The sequence below is a fragment of the Macrosteles quadrilineatus genome, unplaced genomic scaffold, assembly GCF_028750875.1.
Source record: "Macrosteles quadrilineatus isolate MER2022 unplaced genomic scaffold, UCM_ALF_1.0 Scaffold_4__1_contigs__length_99947679, whole genome shotgun sequence".
NCBI classification, from domain to species: Eukaryota; Metazoa; Arthropoda; class Insecta; order Hemiptera; family Cicadellidae; genus Macrosteles; species Macrosteles quadrilineatus.
The window spans coordinates 71,207,307-71,230,034 of record NW_026542597.1 but is presented as its reverse complement, the minus strand read 5'-3'; the positions used below and the strand labels follow the sequence as shown (position 1 = coordinate 71,230,034).

Below are 22,728 nucleotides of genomic sequence, written 5' to 3'. Positions count from 1 at the left end.
AGATCTCCGTGTCCACCATTATTATTTATATTGAGGTTCCTATTAAGTAATTTTAACCTTTTTTTGTCACATACTTACTGCACTGTATTGCGTTACCTACATAAATAATTATAATTGTACATAAATAACACAATTTATTTTTTGAACAAACTAAACTGTCTTGAACCTTACAAAAAAGCTTTGTTAACTAATTTTTGAATTAAGTTTTAGCGAAGGGGCACGTGATGCAAACTACTTACGAATTTGTAAGCCAGGAGTGTATACTGCTATTATACATTTTAAGTCCACCATGTAGAACATAAGGCTATTAATATTACTTAAAAAAATGTAAGATGAGGTACGGTATACTTAATTAAGTTAACTTAAAAATGGTCCAAACATTTGGATTATCAGAGTTTTAGAGACGTAACCTGTGGCGGATCTAGAAAAGTCACAAGGGGTGTGGGGCAAACCGTGGGGTCTGGGGAATTCAGGGTACCCCTCGAAAAATTGATGTAAACTAAGTCTCCAAAATGGCAGTTTTATACCATTTCTTTGTCCAAAGTTAGTGTGACAAATTATTTTACGCAATGTGTATGCACTACTGTATTACATGTGCAGTATGCCTGTGGGGGGGGGGGGCGGTCGCCCCCTTCGCCCCTCCTCTTGATCCGCCACTGGACCTAACAGTATGTCATTCATTAACTTGGGCCATTAATAAACTTTTCCACAACCAACATGAGACAAAGCTGAATCAATGTTCTGAATTTGCATGGCATTCATAAGTACTTATATGTTTTGATCTCAGCTTCTGCTTATTACCCAGCCATCTGCATTCTGCAATGAGGCTAAAACTTATTCAGGAGTAAAGTTACTGATACAAGAGCTTCGGTATTCGGTACGTTCAAACCCTGAAGACAACGTTTATGTAACCGTCTATAAAGTAAGAGAGAGGGAGATTTTAAAATCAGAGGGAATGAAGTTGAATATTTTCATAGGCAACATACAACACATTTTTAGATTTGAAATTACATTATAGAATGGTGATGAAAAGGTACACACCTAACCTATTTTTGATGATAGTATGTACCTTATAACAATGTTTGGTTCTGATTTTTGCAAGATGACAGGGGGAGAACCCAAAACATTCCTAAGCTGTTAAATGTTAACAAACACAAAAGGACTAACAATTTTTGGCCCCTGCATAATTTTATAAATCTGCAACAAAGCACACAAAACTCCCCAAACATAATTTTAAAAATCACCAAAAACACACACTTACGTCCACAATTAAGCTCATCGCTGCGGTCCGGGCAGTCAGTAACGTTGTCACAGCGGTAGACGGCTTGTATGCACGTTCCATCGTTACAACGGAACTCGTTAGCCATGCAATGTACAGGATTCCCTGGTTATGCGACACACAATCCAAGCGGTAAGCGACACATTTACCACAATTACTGCTTCCTTATTGAATGAAATTTATGATAGGCTACATGGTAAAACAATTAGTTACAAAACCAGGATTGTACGCTATCACTGGTCTTGCTTTTAATTTTTAGTACTTCAATTTATAAGTCATGAACAAATATCCATGAACTCTGATACAGAATTAGTTTGCGTGAATTTTTTATTTCCTTATCTGTAGGCCTACAGCTTAAAAATACAAAATTTGGCTGTAACAAAAGAAATCTACTTGCGTGAGCTGGCTGTAGCTGAATTACAATCAGACTACTGACTGATTCATGTAAAATATTACAAAACAAACTCAAAAGTAATAAATCACCTTTTGAGGTATTTATATACCAAATAAACTGAAAATACGTGTCAGCAAAAACTACAGTAGGCCTAATTTGAAAGTTATTCAAAGGTATACAAGGTTTAGAAAAGTGAAGGATATAAAGAAGCAGTGCTTGGGCTAAATCAGTAAGTATACACACAGACAAACACAGACAACTATGAGTCACAAGATAAGCTTTTCTCTATATAACACATCTAGGCACTAAAAGCACGCTTAATATCTAGATTTTCATTTTATATTAATTCTAAGATAAAACCATAGCCTTCTCTAACACTAGGTTTGTGTGTGGCAACGTCATGCCTATTGCTATGATAATAAGAGAAATAAAATCAAAATAGTAAACATTTCCTATACACAGTCCCATTATAAATTAGTGCAACAGGTGTTTCGGTTTGACGGGACAGCAGTGTCGCTGCGGCCTTGTATTAGAGGAGGCTATGATAAAACCCTTTCATCAATGAAACTAATGTAGGGTACGTATTTTTATTGTAGGGGACTGATTTTCTGACATATTCAAGAATTTGTTTCGTTTAACTTTTAAGTGATTGCTAAAGTAGGCCTATAAGTTCTTTTTAGAAGGGTAAAGCATTTGGCAAATTAGTAATATTTAACCTAGACCTAAGAAGAGTATAAAATTGGTTGCATGGAAAGATAAAATCATCTAACTTAGTACATCTTGTTGACAAAACTCTTTAAAAAATTTCAAAATTTATTTGTTGCTTATTTGGTTTCAAATTATATAGTAATAGGTAGGCCTAAATAATGATTCATGAACAAAACAAAAGATGCCTGTTGAGTATGGAAATTTAAGAAAATGACCATATCACAGAAAATCCGCAGGCCAGGCTTTAAATTCATCAGTTGCTCTCTTAAGAGTTTTTATTTTAAAAAATGTTTAATAGGCCTAAATAAATTTATATTCAAACCCATGTCTAATCAAAATAACGTCAGTTTCACAAGTATTTAAGCTCACTTAGAATTTTTTTATAACTTTCTTTTGAATCATCTTTTTTGTTGCCAAAATAAATGGAATTTTTCAAATTAAATATATAAACTAAATGCAAATATAAATGCTAAGATTCATTAAAATCTGTGAAAAGTTTAGGGCTGCAGTTTAATTTATTATTTCAAGTTAATTTTAGTAAAGCAATGTGGATTAAGTAGCCTACAGTATCATAATTAATTTATGCTTGTAATTATTGCAAGAAATATGATCGGGGTTCCTTACATTATGAAATCCATGATGCATCATAATTTTAGATGAATTCAATAAGTTTTACTTAAATATTACCGAAATTCAATAACTAATCACACATTTATTTAAGTTAATCACAGTAAACAAAACAAACAAATGACATTGAGGTTATGTTTTTTGTTGATTTCTGCTCTCAGTTCCAGCTGATGGATGTCATCTTTTAAGCATAGAGTACAAAATTATAATCTCCTTAACCTCCAATAGCCTCAGTTATATACTGTGGTCTTCATTATAATATAAGACATTTTGTACTAGTTTTTCATTGACAATAACACTTTGAATCTCAATGAGGAAAACACATCAATTGTGTTGTTCATTCAACAGTAATGCCATAACAAAACATGTGGTGCCAATCTCAAACCCCACATAATATTTTTTACGGTACTTTTTACTTTTTTAACCCCAACATACCATTTCAAAATACCCACTATAACTTCATGGTGGAAGGAAATAACTTCGCTTCAGAAGGATTATTGTTTTATGAAATAATTGGAGGTGCAATTTAGAATTTTAATTTTCTGTTGCCCCGATGTGTGTTTTGGGAAAATCTGCAACAAGGAAACTCCAAGTATTATATAGAATTGTTATATGAGTATTAAGATACTAATTTTAAATATTTAATCTACAGGTATTTAAATAAAATCACAAAATGATTCTACTGTATTTCATAAGTACAATTTTGACTAAATTTTCACATTTCATCCCTTATGATGCATCATAAATCAATCAATTCTCAAGACTGAATCCACCATAATAGAAAATGGTCTCCTAATGTATTAAAGTAAAATTACCATCGCTACAATCCACCTCATCAAGTCCTTCGGGGCAATCCTTCTTTCCGTCACATCGCTTGTCCTTGGGAATACAAGAGCCGTCTCTGCAGGTGAAGTCAGACGACTGACAAGGAGCAAGCACGTCCTCTACCCGGCAAGCACATGTTATATACAAGCCAAGCAACACAAAAGCACATTATCTGCTGACGAAAGTGCGGCCAGAAGCTCCCGTAGCAACCTATCAGCAATGACTGTGGATAGTCCAGTAGACAAAAACCATTAGATATTTGGAGGAATACTTTTTGTTTTATTGACTGTTATATAATTTTGAGTATTTAAGGATTTTAGTAAAAATTTGTTTATAGGATATTAAACACAACTTATTAGTATGAAAATAGTTATTTGTGTAACTAGTGGGCAAAGTGGCACTTTGCTGCACACGAGAGCAATGTTTGGAATGATCTCGAGTGCAGCAAAGGCCTTTTTCACTCGTGTTACACATTACATTTTTCCTACAGTCACTATAAAGCATATTAATTATTAGTCTTTCAAACACTATACAACACGTTTTTAGGTTCAGCTGGCAACACAAATGGTGCCCTAGAGAAAGTAGTACCCGCGGTCCGTATCACTCCGCTATTTTTCCTTGGTAAGAAATGTGCTCCGCGTTTTGAGAATATAGTTCCGTATGTTTTTGTATTTTGAAGTGGTTTCCGCGCCTAAAGAAAATGCTTTAAAGGTATTTTCTTGTTTATTAAGATCGTAGGAATGTTTTAAAAACGTTTAAAAGAAAAGTCCAGAAAGTTCAGAAATATCGAAATTATAAACACGAAATGACAGGTTAAATCGTAGTTATAATAGTCAATCAGCTGCTCATAGTATTATTATCTTTAAGTGTTGCCAACCTATTTCCAAGCGTACACGGATTACGTGCATAATAGAACCACGCTGTTTTGTGTTGTTTCGTTGGAATCCTGATGTGCGGCAAAGTATAAACCGCACGACAAAGTATAAACCGTACGGCAATGTATAAATATGCAGCAATTAGCAGCTTTCTGTACTATAAACAGTACAAGGAAGCCAACTTTGTCGGGTGACTGTAGGAAAAAATATGTTTATTCAGCTTTGAAAATGATGATGCTCTCAGGCCCAAATTATATGTGCCTTTGAGGGACAACCAAAAACTATTGTGTGAAAAATCAAATGAAGTTATCTTTAAAGAGCTATATGGATTGAATTGTAAATACTGTGTAATTTAAATTTAGATCCTCTTCACAAAATGTAGGTGGTTTAATGGGAGAGTTTCATTGGTTCCCCCACCACTTTTTTAGGTTAATTATAATTATATGTATATTTAATTATATGATAATTATAATTATATATCAGCTTATCAGCTGTCGGCTGTTGTTTCATAGTAACGGTGAATTGGAAGGGATCGAATCACTTCCCTCAAACCACCTAATTTTGTGAATGGAGTATAGCATTCAAAGAGAGTACCATAGATTATCGATATGTTATCTTTTACAAAGTACATTCTCCGCAGATATTTTAAACTTCAGTTAGACAGTTTGGGTTTTTTTACTTGGCTTGTCTACATAGATTATCCACAGTCAAGCCAACTAACTATGTTGAGTGTAATATGTAGGATAAGTGTTTGGTTTCTATTTACAACTGTAGAGGTTATGTACTAGTTAATGTGATGAATACAAATTATGGGAGTGGAGTTAATCGAGGTGAAATAGAAAGAAATCGTTAATATATGTTGAGTGTGAATTTCTAATGTGTATGGCCAAAGTCCCAACCGTGTGAACAATTTTGCAAATAATATTAGTACAAAAAGTTAGCCAAAAATATTCTAAAATCCCAAAATTTTGTTAACTATTTCAATTTTGATTTAAAAGTTTCTTTTATTGCAACGTATATTGTGACAGTCTCCATTTATTTCCCCGCCCTTTTTCAGATCTTAATCTCTTAAGGTAGGCCTACAATTTTTCTTCTCCCTATAAAATTATGTCATTGACATGGGCATGTTTTACTACACATAAAATATTTAAGAAAAGTTCTAATCACATGAACCACGTGTTGCAAAAATCTTAAATTAAAATTATTTTTAGCACACAGTTGAGGAGATTGCTTCGTATGAATTATGTTTTAAGAAGTAAATATTAAATGACAAGTGTGCTGTTTTGACGTTATGGTTTTAAGATTATATTTTCATGTGATGGTTATGTGGACATCTATTTAAATGTGTATGATTTAGTTAATTTTTCAGTTTCCCCACCATATGGAGATTGAAACATTAGAATCAACACTTTGAAAAATCATAAGAGGATATTTGTGTCACAGACACTGCTAATTACTGAAATCACTTGTTCACCCATTTAATATAGGCCTAATCAATCAGTTGTTGCAAGATATGATTTTGAATTAATTTCTGTGATCAAGAAATAATACCATAGTTAGATTTCATATGAAAATTAGGAATTATCTAAAAGAGAGTCTAAACATTTCTAACAAATACACCAGTAAGGTGAAATTGATTAGTTGAGTTTGAAAAAAAATATCAATCTAAAGCTTGGTAATATCTTTCAAGTTAATAATGAGGTATGTATGGGTGAACAATTTCTTTCCTTACAATAAGACCTTTGAAAAATGAGAAACCAAAGAGGCAAAAATGATCTTAAAATATTTGTAAACATTGAAAATCTGAAATTTTTGAGAGTTGGACCACGTTCTCTATTAGTTATATATATTTTAAATATACATTTTAGTAATTTATTCATACCAAAATTTATGAATATCTGAAACATCTTTTGAATTAATGAAAGCATGAATGAATTGTTAAAACATTAATACTCGGTTAAGCACAATATTTACATATTTAAGGCAACAAACAACGACTCTTCAAACCTATCTCTATCAAAAGCACATTCGTCAAAAACACATTTTACTATCTAATTTCAAATGTCTCCTTCACTAAAAAGCGTAATTTTCCACTTTGTCATAAAGCGTTGTCGCCACTATGAAAGCTAAAGACCTCACAACCATGTATTCATATTTTGAGGGTTTAACAGACATAGATAGCAGAACATTGGACAGTAAGCGCTACCTCGACTCGAGGGCTCGAGGCGTATGCAGAGATATAAAGTGAAATCATACCACAGTCTTCTTCATCACTGGAGTCAGAGCAGTCTGGGTAGCCGTCACATTTCCGTGATTGTGGTACACAGTTACGATCTCTACGGCATTGAAACTCATACGGCTGACAGGTATGGGCTGGAAAAAGATAAAATAAGTAAAGTTCCTGATCTAGACTAGATTTTTCTATGAAAGTTGCAAGAGCTATGTTTTCTGCTGCCAATTTGAAAGATAATTTACTCTTCATACCTCGAATCAAAATGAATAGAGAACGTTGATGAAAGTGACAAAGTGTTTGTTACCCAGGGCAGGGCATAAAATAACATGTTAACTGGGCGACACAAGTGTCACCCAGTCCTGAGATTTTGTCGCCCAGTGACTATGGGTGTTGCTGGCATATTTTTTTTTTAATGATCCACATTTTAAATTTATTGGAATTTAAAAAGTAACATTATGTAAATATTTTGGAGTAGGGTATTGAGGTATGATTTTGGCCCAAGAGGTTGTGAAGTGAGCCTTGGCCTGTTACAGTGTTCTAGAATACGTATTTAAGTGAGATTAAACGGACTATTTGCAAGCAAATATAATAGAAAAGTTCATTAAAACATACGTAGAAATGTGTGATTTTCACTTTAATTTATGCAAACAAAAAAAAACTCGGACCCCCCTTTTTAATGGGGGTATTCCCCCCAGACCAGAACCCCCGGTAAGTCCGGCGCCACTGTCGCCCAGTGGAAATCCCTTAAAATATGCTCTGACCCAGGGAGAAAGTTATATACATGTGTTCTTAGTTCTTAAGTTGAGTTCTTAATTAATTAAACCCTGCAAACATGACCAATTTATACGTTTAATTGTTGACTTAACACAATCTGTGCATAAATGTACTGTTTGAATAATAGTATTTCGTTGCTAGTCCTGAAAATAGGTGTTTACTAGACGAGTATGGTTGTTCCCGTTTATGGTTGTGGGATTACCATGAGTATGGTAAACAAACCATTTTGGATGAGTGACATACAATATTTTACACCATACTATTCTAAACTTATATAAAAATACAAAAACACAAACTATCCCCACCAACTAACATATCCCAATCACTAACTTCTAAGAGTACAGTAGAGTGCGTAATCAAATCCCATTTGATTAAGCAGGTGGCAAGGACTAAATCCTTGCGTGGAAAAACCATTAAAACAATGTACTAGGGAAAAAAGGATTTTAAAATTTGATTTGATAACAACCACTGGTACCTCTAGTACCACTGGTACAACATACCATTGGGACAGTGTATTTCATCATCTCCTCCGGGACAATCGGGTCGGCCATTGCAGAGAGCACTCATTGATAGACAATGGCCACTGCTGCAGCGGAACTCATCTCTCCTACACGAGTCTAGAACATGACAAACACAGCCTTAGTACACAGCAGACATGGATGGTAAATACAATATCTGTTAGAATAAACTAAAGCAAAAATCCAAAATGTTAGGCAATACACGGACATTTACTTTTAAATTATGTTCAAACAATATTACATATAAACTGTTTAATAGGTATCAAATAACCTTAAAATTAAAAACAAATAATTACAAATACTAATTATAATAACAAAATGTTAGAGGGTATGACAATAGAGTAGAAAAATATTATAAAAATCCAAAGCTGTTAATCAAAGTTTGAAAGTGGAATACATGTGAAAATCTGAAGATACCAGTTAAGTCAACTTCTCTGCAAAAGAGTAGACCCTTGGTGAGCTATGTCTCTGTGCTGAAAGAAATGTGTACCTAACAGAGAAGAACAAGGAGAAAGAGACAAGAAGACGGGTTTAGGAAACCTAAGAAGAGCTCCTCAGAGAGTAGTTCAATCCTATTTGTGTAGCTCGTGTTTGTGAAATGGAAGAATAAGATTAAAGCAGATCCACATGTAGGCTCAGAAGGAAGGAAGAACAAAGAACGTGACGTTCGACAACGAAGATGGACGAACACATTACACAGAACGTACCACGAGGACAGTTCAATTCGTCCGAATAGTCTTGGCAGTCATCGACTTTATTGCAACGCAGATTCCATCCTATACACCTTCCGTTGCGACATTGGTACTCTCCTGAACCGCAAGTAGCATCTAAATTCACAAAACACATGCAGTATTAAATAAAACTTGAACAGTATTATTTACAGTTATGGTAAAAAATTATAAGGGAATTTTGTATGTGGGTCAATGGTTTCCAAATGGGTTGCAAAACAATGATCATGCAAAAAATGCTTGATCAACTCATCTAGTTAGAAAAGATTTTCACCAAACCAACAAATATGCAGCAAATTACATTACATCACTCAATAAACTACTCATGCTCAAAACAAAATTAAAAAATAGCTTGGAAGGGTAAGATAATCAGAAAACATTATAATCTGCCTGATAGTTTTAACATTGTTCAAAAAGCATTAAAAAAAATAATGTTTGGTATTTTAATTAGTGAAATTAGAGGTACCCAACAATTTCAGTCAACTCAATAAGTTGTAAGAATATTTAAATTCAAGCCAACTTAAATATTAGTGTAAACATGTCGATAAGTCAAATAACCCTAAAACAGTGACAAAGTATTTTTTTACTGCAACACTTAAGAACTAAGGACCACGCTTTGTTACCTGATGCGGTCCTCCACTTCTTTTACACCCATGAACATTTTACAATCAAATTAAAATTAAGTTTTTGCAAAGTAAGATGTGAAACGTACTACAGTTGAGTTCATCACTCCGGTCTTGGCAGTGAGTGGTCCCGTCACAGCGTCGCGTAAGAGAAATGCACAATCCAGTTCCACAAAGAAACTCATCAGGCTTGCACTCTGGAAACATGCGCTCAAATCTTGTACGGCATTCAACATTGCAAAGAAAGTGATGTTTATTTTTTGAAATTTAGGATCATAAGGTTTTCTGTGAGTCAAGTGAAAGTAAATTGACAATTTACGATTCTTTTATATTCAGTCATTGACTGGGACATTGAACGTGATATCTTATCCTTGCGGAACAGCTGTAACCAATTTTTTATTCAATTAGTGGATTGCACCACTCACAAAGTAAGCTACAGTAAATTATATTTTTCGTCATACTGCAGCAAAAACAGTCGTTTTTAATGCATGCGTTGCTTTTCAACCCTTGCTCATTTTCCAACTTCGGCTTCGCCTCGATCGTAAAACTTTAGCTTGGGTCGAAAAGAGTCACTATAGGCCATAGTGAAAAAATTTAGTATTTCAGCCTAGTTTTATTACTGTGGTGACCACTGTGGTGTTGTGACATAAAAGATCAACTCATACATGACTGAAATAACAAATTATTAATCCTCAAACAAAATATTATAACAAGGATAAACACATTTTCTATTAGGACTAAGCCACGAACCCAAATTGATGGACTTTATTCTTCATATTGTATGTTTCGATGTGTTTTAGAAATTTCAAATAATAAACAACACAATGGTGCAGGTTGCAGGTTGGATAGAACAAACCAAAATAACAACCTTAAACATACCAAATCATATCAAAACCAAAATAATCAATACATTACTTGTGATCAGCATTAATATAGAAAACATAGCCAATATATGTTATTTTGAAGATTTTGTTAGTAGTGAGGCTTTTGGAGAAAGTATGTATACTGAACAATGATTACACTCATGTTTGACATCTTATGTGTTGAAAACATGTGTAGAATGTTATAATGCAGATTGTTATAAGAAGAAGTTTACATCATAAAGCCTTTGTGCATTATATAAAAACGTGTATTGTGTCAATACTGTATCGAACCTGTATCCTATCAATTTATGATGCTATCTAAACAAAGGTTGACGTAAGATAAGACCAGAGTTTGGAATATTTCTTCACAAAAAATGATTTTATAAAATGCGTACAAAACTTTTCTGAAACTAATGCTGTCACTTAAATTGGATTACATGCACAAAATTATATACAGAATGCACACACAATACAACAAGCGAAACAATGTTAAACTACGACAGTGGAAAACATGCTTGGGAAACTACTAAGCAAGGGAAAAGATGAAGAACATGCTACTAAGATTAGACACATAACAATGAAACATGTGATAACATTAACAACTCTGAGAAATAATCAAATAACTGATTTGAAACCCTAATATTTGTATAACAACTTACACCACAATCACAAAATAATATATTTCTTTAATGTTTGTTTGAATATATACAATACAAAATTTCAAAAGCCCACTTTGTACAAATTCCATTTAGGAACTTTTTAATAAATGTTGATAGGTTTTTTTAGTTTGCAATAGTGTATTAAATTGATTTTATACAATTTAGTTTTGATGTTTTATAAATTTAACATTTTCTTCCTAATTTTGTTTTAAAAATAAAAACAACGTACCTATTAAAGATGAAACTACAGTACATGGTAATGCAGTCTAATCAGTATATCAATAATCAAAGCATATGACACGTTTCTATCAAGCTATTTAAATTGAAAATCAGACATAAAACTCAAGGTTTCTCTAATCTATGTTAACTAAATATACCTTTACACAAAATATTTTTTATAAACAACACTCTGACTATAACCACAGACCAGAGCGACATATAGGACACCTCCAAAAACACAGAAAGGGAGAGAAGAATACAAAAAGAAAAATTCTTGATAAACCATCAAGATTTAGAGAATCAGAAAACCCCACAGCATCTAAAAACAGAAGAGCTTAGGAAATACTATCGACAATGAACAGGAAGAAAACGTTGAAAGAAGAACGAACGTCACATAAGAGTTTTGCAAAGAGGTCTGGACGGCACAAACGAAACATCTGGGCAACTTACTGGTACAACTCTGTTCGTCTGAATTATCAGGGCAATCGACTTTGCTATCGCACTTTCGACTAAGGTCAATACAAGTTCCGTCTCTGCATCGGAATTGCGTTGATGAGCAAACACTAATAGCTAAAAACAGTTTTCAAAAATACACATTGTGGTTAGTGTTAAACACATAATTATATTAGGTCACATAAACAAATTAGTAAACTTTATTTAAATAATATAAAACAATATTTGTTTTGATACAGCCTAAACCCATTTTTTTACTAATCTGTGAACAATTATTGTTTTTTAATTTATTTTTGAAACAGTAAGATATGCCTTAACTACAAATCAATGTCTTATTAGAAAATGGGGAGAGAAATTAATATGGCTGATTAGAAATGTTTTAATACTTTATTCTGAATGATGATATAATGTATTTAAAGGCATTTATTTATTGTTTAAACATTCCTCCCTGCAAAGTCAGTCTTATACAGATTAAAATTTGTTTTAAAGAATTGCTGATTACTTTAGTAAAAATGAACAAGAAGTTTTAAGAGTTTTCTTAGAAATGTATATTAAAATGTTTTAATGATTGATTTTTAAGTGAAAATACACAATACTATCCCAGTAACTTTATAATGATATATTTAATAGCAATAGTGTTAGTCAAATACAAAATATAGAGCTATACAAGATAAAACCTCACCATGAAAAATAAATAGCTTATACAATTTATTTACACTTTTCATTATTAAAGCTTTGTTTCAATTTTGTTTACAGAAATGAACAATCTTGTTGAAATGAAATAAGAAAAATATAAACATATATTCATTACCAGTAATGACTAAAGATACACCTTATAAATTTAATAGTCAAGTTTAAAATGATAGCAAAAGAACACCATTAGATCTCAATACTGAGACAAAATTTCAAACCCAGGATTTTGGATTACTGTAGATGAATTGAAGATTAGCTTTACAGGGTTTGAGATTCTAGAGATACCACAATATATGCAAACTAATGCATAGTTTATTATAATTACTAGTCTATGTGAAATATTAAGGGAGTTAATCGGCACCATGGAAATTTATGTCAAAGTAACTATCAAATAAATGAAAAGTAAATTCTTTTTTCTTGAGCTCATGTATCCTGTTAGTTTTTTATTTTGATTGATGTGTTAACATTTTCACAAAAATCAATCATAAAAACATCATCTACAGGGTCCGTGGGCTCCAGCACAGTGAAGCAAAACAGTAGTTTTTCCTCTCTTAAATAGCTAGAATCAAAGAATATTGGTTGGATGGTATTAAGGTGTATCTATAGTCAATGATACCATTTGTATATACAACATGTACAACGTGCCCATGCTTAAACTACAGCCGATCATCAATACTTACTGAATTTGTTGTCTTCGGCTAATGTCTAATGTTACTACAAGTCTAGTTATTAGAAACAATCTTTTTTGACAAAACTTAGATACTCTATTTTACTCATTTAATCTACAGAACTTATGAGAATGGAAAATGTTATTTTAATCCGGTTTAACTAATGGATTAAATAATATTTAAATAATATTGCTAGCGTTAATTTTAATATTCTGAAACATAATACTTTATCCTTTGTTGATTTGACCTATAAGAATTGTTTGGAAATGTTTTTTTTTTTTTACTAACACAAACATAGTTTAAGGTCGGCCTCCCTTTGTTAGGCACTGTAAAAAATAAACAATTTTCGACTTTATGAGTTACTACACTTTAAAAATACAACTGCTATATGTACATAGGTTGAACCAACAAATAAAATGTATATATGAATACATTTTGTGAATTCTCTACACATTTACAGTACTTACTACGCTCAGGACAGTCTCGCTCGTCCGCTGCATCGTTCGGACAGTGCACCACGCCATCGCAACGTAGTCGAGCGTCTATACAGCTTTTGTCTTCACACTCAAACTCCCGGGAAGGATCACAAGCTAGGGGTGAAATAAGCAAGTCAAAAACAAAATAAAACTTGAAATAAATAAAAGCAACCAAAAAATTCACATAGCGGTGAGGAAAATAAATTAAGTGCAAAATAACTAAATATTTACTATAATACCACTATCACTTTGTGAAAATTTCAATATTAAAAATCATTACTATAATAGACTGCATCGATTTCAATATCTGAAATGTCTAATTATAGATATTAACAGTAATTATATATGTATTAAAAAAATAAAGTTGATGAAAAGAAAGAATTTTTAGAGGGTGTAATTGTTTCCTTATTTTTTTATAGTCTATTGGTTATTTTTTGTAGAGTTTAAAAGAATCTTTTAGATTTTTTACAAATTGATATTACATTTCTGTATTTCAAAATTTAATAAGAATTGATCGTACCACGTAATACACGCCCTATTTACATTTTAAAAACATATATTTTATTATTTCCTTTTAAAAAGTTACCCTAGCACTAATTCAATGTTTTGAATATATCATTGATCTTTTTGTTTTACATCCTTAAGCATAAAAAAAACAAGGTTTAATTTGTCAAAATACATCTATATCTAATACCTATCTGAATATTCCATTATAGGCTAGAACACTCCAAAAATTTAATATTCATTTAATATGTTTATTATATTTAATATGTATTTTACTATAACAAATTAAGTAGAATAAAAATAAAAATAAAACTAGTTAGGCCTACAACCAAACTGCAGGCAACCCAAAGGCATGCAAAATGTACATGCAAAAGTGTGATAAAGGATTTATAAGCGCATTCAAGTAAAATATAAATTTACTTACCCAGAGATATTATAATCTACCTACTAGTTCTTGACTATGAAAAAATGTCAAAGTTCATTGAAATTTCTATTAACCAAACAGGTCAAAATTTTACCTTTTATTACTAGATTTCCTAAATAAAATTTGGATAACCATTCATTTTGTCTTAAAAGAAGATGGATAAATTAACTTTTATGTCAGACCAAAGTCAATATTTATTTGTCTTTAATTTATAAAACAATTTAATTTAATAGTATATATAACTGTTAAGTTTTACTCTTTTTAAATTTTTTAACAATAGTGAGAACTGTTCCAAAGATTTTGCAAGTCATCACTGAAGAGTTGACTTCATGTTTTTGTATGGGCAATTTTATTTTGAAAATATATACAGTTTGTCCTTGTTAATATTGTTAATAATTATAATTAGAAGGAAACAATGGAAAAAAAGTTGAACATCTATTACTGTAGTTTGCCTTGAATTAGTTCTATTGTTAAAGTTTTTACTTTAAATAATTTACTGATTCATTAGAAAAGGAATGAGTATGATTGTTAAGTAACAGTAAAAAGAAACCAGAAAAAACCGTGAAATAGGTATTTTCATTTTACAAAATTATGGACGATTATAAAAGCTGAACCGAAGTTAAGAGTAGTGTTTTTATCACAAAGAAAATGTTATTTATATTATTATTACATGTGAGGTTAATAAGAAAAGTAGGACTATTTATTATAAAGATGTTTTTAACTCAACCCAAACTAACAGTATATACAGGATATTCACCGTTTAGGGAAAAAAGCTCATATTTTGGCAGAATTGCTTCCCATTTCCTCAATTCTATGTCCCATATCATATTCTTTACTTTATTTCTGATCAGCTGATGTGCGTTTTTGCATTGTTATCTACAGTACATGGTTTAGTGTTATTAGGAATTATCTTACTAATATTATAAATCTGAAAGTTTGTGAGTTTGTGTGTATGTTTGTGTGTATGTTTGTGTGTGTGTTTGTGTGTGTGTTTGTTGCTCAATCACGCATAAACTACTGGACGGATTGGGCTGAAATTTGGCATGCTGATAGCTCACATTCCCGATTAACATTAAAGCATATTCTTATCTCAAAAACCCTTTCGGGCTGCGCCCCAGTGGCTCTGTAGTTCCCCATGTTAATCTTATGATTTTTCATATTTAAAAGGAATTAATGAATCTTAACAGCTGTCTCAATTAAACAAGTTGGTTCTGTTCTATGATGTTCAACAGCATAAAAGTTACAAGGATTACCAACAGGGTGCAGCACTATTAATTTTTTTGTTAATTTATGACAACAGCTAATTTCCAACCAAAAGGTGAGTGAGCGTAGCGAACGAACTTCAACCTTGAGGCGAGTTAGCGTAGCGAACGAGCTAACCTGAAGGCAAGTGTTCGCAGCGAACGAGCTCCAACCTAAAGGTGAGTGAGCGTAGCGAACGAACTTCAACCAGGACGTGAATGAGCCATGCGAATACTTATGAAGTTAAACGGGGCGAAGCCCGCGGGTACAGCTAGTTATGAATAAAGCCCAAAATGGTGTTTTCACAAGATAAAAGATTATATGTAGTACTAGAGCACCCGTGCGGCTCAATGAGCCGCATTGTATGAAACATAACTCATTGAACTTGAGGCATTTTCTGCTCTTCCAACAAAACTGATTAACTGTTTAACTTGGTCTTAACCTACTGAAAATTACAAACATTAATATTTACTCCCCAAAAGCTAATAAGTTTCTGTTCATAAACAGCTGATTTTGTTTTTTAAATTTGTTCTGTGTATTTCTTATGGGGAAAACCCGACCTTTGAGAGGGTCTCACGCCCTTAAGAGTAGGAATTTTATAATTTTAAAACCTTATTGCAAAAATACATATTGAGACGAATCTTTTGACACCTTAAACGTTGAAATTGGTCCACAAATAAGGGAGGAGTTGCGTTAACAAAAATCGGCTTCACGTATTATATATGTAGTATATTATGTACCTATATACAATAAAAGTAAATTATCCATCTTATGACAAGAAATGTTTGCAATTGTTTGTAGGTGAGAATCCAGTACCCAATAAATCGCCTACAGGTTGCACTAACTGTAAAGATCAAAATAATACTTATTTTTCGAATACATGCATTATTTATTTGAAACATGGGTCGTGCTTTAAAGAAAAACCTGTGGATAAATTCCTAACGAAACATCAATGCATATCAGCTGATTTTGGTACTTAAGTAGAGGAAGCGGGGCTGCCAACTTGTGATCTTATTTCGTCTCTAAACAGTGACTCCCGTACTTGTAATTTGAGCTGCGTAAAAAAATCCTTGTATTTACATAAGAGTTTTGGTCTTTTAGGTGAGAAATTATGCCATTGTTAAAAATCAGAGGTAACAACGATTTAAAGATCGTATCAAATACCTTGTACAATTCACGAGAAACTTACAACATCCAAGTTCGTCAGTGCTGTCATACAAGCAATCTACGACTCCATCGCACCTCTTCGACAGGGGAACACATATCCTCGAGACTGAGCAGAGAAACTGGCCCAAAGGACATTGATGGATGTCTGGGGGTTAGTCAAGCCAATGTCAAAAACCATACCACAAACATACCAATACATACCACATCATACCATTCGTCCATACATGCCACACTACTAATACAACATCTTATACATGCTTAAACCACTACAGCTCTGGGTTCTAAGGAAAGTCATTGGCTAAATGTAATTTTTGTGAAGGAAGTGAGTTTAGCTAGTTTACTTATCAGAGAAAATTAGAATCCAAGGGATAATAGGTACACAACAGGCCACAAAATACATCAGTGATATTTCGTTGATACTTATGACTTGTTCAGAGGTTCAGAGGAATGTCTCTCTTCAAAAATTTTTCATAAATCTACTCTCTGAACAAATCTTTTTTAGGACGAATATATTACTGTGTATTTAAAACCTGGACACTAATTCTCTAAGGTAAGCTAACTAATTCAACTCTTTTATACAGGATTCCTACAGCAGCTTAGGTGTCCATTTTCCATTGGCATTTTAAAGGGAATGTCAGCTAAAAATGAGAAATGCATTTTATAACATTACCATGATTATAATTTTGTCATAACGATCTTTTTTATTTCTGGTGGAAGCAATATGTTTAACCAATGTTTTGTGTAGTTTGTGGGTAAAAGGTGTATCAATTTCAAAGCCTCGATCGATAATTCATTTACACCTCACACCAAAGCTTTTTGAAATCATAAAATATACTAAAGCATGATACTTCATACAAGAACCCAATGACAAAGCAATACAAACTTCAAATGTTTATAAACCAACCCAACTCATAAAAAAACTAAATATGGACTACGGTAGTTATTCTTATACATACATTTTTTAATGCTTAATTTTAAATATCAGAATGTATCATATTTTAAGCTTAAGAATAAGTCTATTAGATCAGAATTATTGTATTATCTTGGTCAATATATTAGGGATATTAGTTTATATGTTATCAAATTGGACAGATATGAATATTAGAGAAAAGTTTTTTTTTTACTAGATAAAGTCTTAACAATTGTAAGTGCAGGCAGCAGTTATGAGGCATAGGAGGCAAATTCAACCATGTAAAGAGTACTCCTAATTTGCATACCACTCAGGTATCATGTATCCCTCATTTTATCCGAAACCACAACAAAAACACACTGCATATCCAAACAGCATAATTTAAATAACTTCCTAAGCAGTGATGTCGTTTGAAAAACACAGAAGACTAAATTGCAGAACCTAAATTATATTTCAATATATTTATTTTTCTTACAAGTAATTCTTGTGTATTATTCAAGTTAATTATCGTACCCATGAAAAATTTATAATATTTTAAAATTATTAATAGAATAATGAAGGCTATGTGTTTATTAAAGTGGAAACGTTTTTCAAGTTTCTTTTAATAAGCCAAAAATATCATAACATCTTATGTTATTACATGCACAATATTAGGGCGGTGTTAAAAAATTATGCAACAGGCTTTTCAAATCGATTTCAAAATGATGCAGTAAAAAGCATTATTTATAGTTTTCAATTGTAAAATTATTGTTATGGAATTTTTCTCCTCTAGGGATTGCTGTTAACCGATGTGAAATCAAATTAGGAATAAGGTTGAATCACTTAACAATTATGGTTATCAAGCATTTCCAATGTTTTCCAACGGAATCTGGATCATGTTCCACTTTAGAGAAGTTATTAAAATAAAAACAGTTCTAGTTTATCTTAAAGATTATACTAGAACAAAAACACTAAAGTAAATTTGCATCTCTATTACTTCACTACTTAGCCATGTCATGGCCAGAAATTAAATAAATACACTAAGTTCAATATGGTTTAATTATCTGTTAAAAGAAATGTTATGAGTTTTCCCAACCAAATTTTTTTTGTTTGTGTCACCGAATTTATAATATATGCAGAGCTTTAACTTTGCTTCATATATTTGAGTTTGGTCATTAATATTTTAAGGTACTAAATAAATAAACTTAAAAGAACCAAAAGTCGTTTTTTTAACAACATTTTGTTTATGAAAAACTGAAATATAGGATAGGTAGTTTAAATTTTGTTAGTAGATTGAAATAGTAGCTGGTCAAACCTAAGTCAATAAATTAAATGATTACATTAAAGCCCAAACCAAGAAATAATTCCAATCAAATGTGTACTTCATGCCATAATACAGATTTATCCATTGAGGAAAATTATCATATAGACATGCCAACATGCTCAACGCAATAGAAAGTATATAAGCACTAAACTACCCAGAATTTTCCTAACAATACAGGGTGTTTCTGAATGAATATGGGGGTTTTAACACTGCATTGACTCTACAGTTATAATTATCCATGAAATTAATGATAACAGCTAAATTGTTTTGTTTAAAAAAGTGGCATAAGATGTTAAGTTGTTTTATTTGAATTCCACTGTTTCCACCTCGATCACCCAAACAGTTTTTTTTTTTTTTTTTTTTTTACCTAAACTTAAGCGATTTTGAAAACTTATGGAAGTATATAAGGGTACAAAAATTATAATTGAGAGACACAAACATATAGAAAAAACTCACTTATTACTTGACCCCTTTGATCAATGGTGCTCGAATAAACACTTGTAGGGTTATGGACAGTCCTATTTGAGATGATTTTTCATTTAAAGTATCATCAATACCCTACACGTTTACTATTTTTAACTTTAACTGTCTTGACAACTATGAGAAGTAAAATAATTTTGACATTATCACACTCAGTGATCAGAACCAAACTGTGTTATTTTTGAGTGAAAATTGCGACTGGTAATCCATATAGAGTGAATGCCATAAAATCTCATAGAGTCAATGGTTCAATGTAAAGCCAATTATAGCTTTAAAAAATCCTATATTCATTTAGAAACACCCTATGACAGTTACTCAACCTTGTCTTCACATCCTAGGATGCTAGGTTCTAGCCGGGAACTGTTTTACACATTGCTTCAGGCTAGTCATAGAGGGTTGCGGCATACTCATATGGATAAAATGCATTAGTGATTGGTGGGATTATAACCTGGGACCTTGGGCTCCAAAGCCCAGAGCTCTACCACTAGATCATCTTGCTCCCCAAGTTATTCAACCTTACTAGTATATATATTACTCTCCCTTACATAATCTTACCCTTAACTACAAGGACTTATTTCTAGTTGCTTTCATTACTCTATGCTCTACCTGGTCTGGTGTGGTTACAGTACTCCTCATCACTGTAGTCCCGACAGTCCGGGCGTCCGTTGCAGTAGCGACTACGGTCGACACAACCACTGCCATCTCGACACTCAAACTCATCATGTCGGCATGCTTCATGCAAAAACATCTACCAATCAGTCTACAGTACAACAACTATGCTACGAATACATATAAAGTGAATACAACAATACTAACTACAAAAAAATATACTACACGAGTAGAGAAAACACCTATAAAATTCTAAATAATCAGTATGGATATTATTTTGATTGAGGGTTTCTTAGAGAAAGTGGTACTAGGACAGACTTTAAGCTTGATTTATGAAAGAACAGTATGTTTATGTAGAAGGATGAATTTTACACAAGAAAGATGGGTTTACTCGGAGAATGCTATGATAGCAGAATTGATTGATTGGAGTAAGGGTGGATTTTTATAGGAATAATGAATATTGTTTACGAAATACAGTAAGAGTTTACTGAAGCAATGTTTTTTGTTTTTCTTTTTAGGAAAAGTGGGGTCTCTTGAAGAAATTATAATTTAATAGAAGACAAGATCTTTCAAGAGAAAGGCGGAATTTTATTCAGAAATAATAAGTTTTCTCAAAAGACTACCAGTTTTCTAAGAAAATTGTGATTTCATAAAGAATTTCTAAAAATAAATAATTAGTTCAATATATGAAGTATCGTATAAAAAGGAGTTACTACTATAAATATCAAGTATTATTGAATGCTTCAAAGTTAAACATCCTATGAAAATTACATATATTTTTTAGTATATAGATCGATCAAGAATAATTCTACAGCCTCCGATTTCTGAATCCATTTTTTATCTGATAAGAGGTCTACTTATCTTTCAACACTAAACAGTAAATACTAAGGAGAAAAGTGATAACAACATAAAAACGCAAAAATGCTAATATGTAATGCTAGTCTATGGGCTACACACATACCTGCAACTAACAACTATTCTGTTACCAGTAGCTCTCTGCATAATTGATGTTAGAACTGTGTGACAAAATTTCTAGGAAATGTGTGCTAAAACCTAGACAGATTAAAATCAAAACTGAATAAGATGCACCTATATTTGTATTATTTGGTAAAAAAAAACATTATTTTAATATGCATGATATTTTTTGTAATCGTGATAAGTATGCTTGTCAGATTTTCTTATATAATATTGGTAGCTTCCCTCATAGTAAAAAAAAAACATTTCCATACTTCCCAACAGTAACAATTTTCTAGACTTACAATAAACTCGACATTCTCAGGAGGAACATAAAAACTTAAACAATCCAAACCAAAGAAACGTCTGATTAAAACTTCCAACTTCATTTCCTGTGATTAAACCTGCAAACGCTACAAGTTTGTTCACCAACCACCATATAATAAACCACACATTGCGTCCTACCATTGCACAAGATCTGATCAAAAACGCATTGTGGTGGCGAACAGGGCAATGAAGGCATTAGCAGTTGCTACTGTAAATTTATCGGCCGACTTACCGACCACATTACAAGTTTCCCCATTGCCAACTTAATTAAATTGTTATAGGGGCTTCCAACTGGCAAAAACTTAGTTATACTCTGTGTAAATTGCGCAAGACGACCGCCACATCCGTCTCCTCTTGCGCTGTATTTATCACTTGCAAGTTTCTCCATTACACGTACAAATTGTTCGTTCTGTTACCGCCTGACGGTTGTTTATGCTTTTGTTTTATTGTTTGGGATTGAATTGGAAAGGGTTTATTTGAGCGCATTTTTTAATAGTTACTGGTTTATTTTGTGTCAGATGGAGAATTTAGATATTTGAAAACAAGGAAAAAGTTTCATTTAGATCAGTATTTCACAATTATAATTTTGGAGCTGCATATAAATTACTTAACATATTTTGAATACAAATTATTGGTTAGGTAGTAAAAAATAATAATTCACATACAGTAGTTTTAACTAGTGTAGGACTATTACATTGATTTAAACTAATTTTTATAAATATTTGATGTCTTGCTATGTATCTTTTACTGTGCATTATTATGGGATTATTATTGGTTATAATTTTCTGAGGCAACAAAATTATTGTATTAATTATTTTAATTTTAAATGTGTATCTGACAAATCTATGCTGGGGCACAGACGATCACGCAACAATATACAGTATGGCCTAAATTCTAATATCCGTGGGTTCACCAGTCTATCAAGTACTGCAGGTTGCATCGAGTATCTGGATTGCCGTCACGGAAATGCAGGCGCGCCCCACGATTTCGCAAACCATCAATATTTTTGTTACATAGGCATAATGACTTAATGATTTAAAGTGAAATTTTCTAACTTTTTCATGGCAATTTGTTTATGAATATTAATTTTAATATATACCTACCGATCGTGGATTATGATCCTTATTCGCCGATACTAATCTATCTATCTATATATTAATAGGCAAGCATGTTTCTTTAAAACCTTTTTTCTC

At 32.2% G+C, this 22,728-nt stretch overlaps 1 protein-coding gene across 1 annotated transcript in view; it reads right to left on the bottom strand.

Annotated features, from left to right (window-relative positions):
• The window catches only part of LOC128992711 (basement membrane-specific heparan sulfate proteoglycan core protein-like), a 385,028-nt gene that overhangs the window by 95,746 nt on the left and 266,554 nt on the right, over positions 1-22,728 (bottom strand). The window contains exons 8-15 of the mRNA XM_054416431.1: positions 20,252-20,377; positions 16,975-17,097; positions 13,607-13,729; positions 11,776-11,895; positions 9,674-9,781; positions 8,941-9,060; positions 8,216-8,332; positions 6,965-7,081 (exon numbers count right to left, since the gene is read on the bottom strand). Of these exons, the coding sequence (XP_054272406.1) occupies positions 6,965-7,081; positions 8,216-8,332; positions 8,941-9,060; positions 9,674-9,781; positions 11,776-11,895; positions 13,607-13,729; positions 16,975-17,097; positions 20,252-20,377 (954 nt within the window). The remainder of the gene's footprint in view (positions 1-6,964; positions 7,082-8,215; positions 8,333-8,940; positions 9,061-9,673; positions 9,782-11,775; positions 11,896-13,606; positions 13,730-16,974; positions 17,098-20,251; positions 20,378-22,728) is intronic.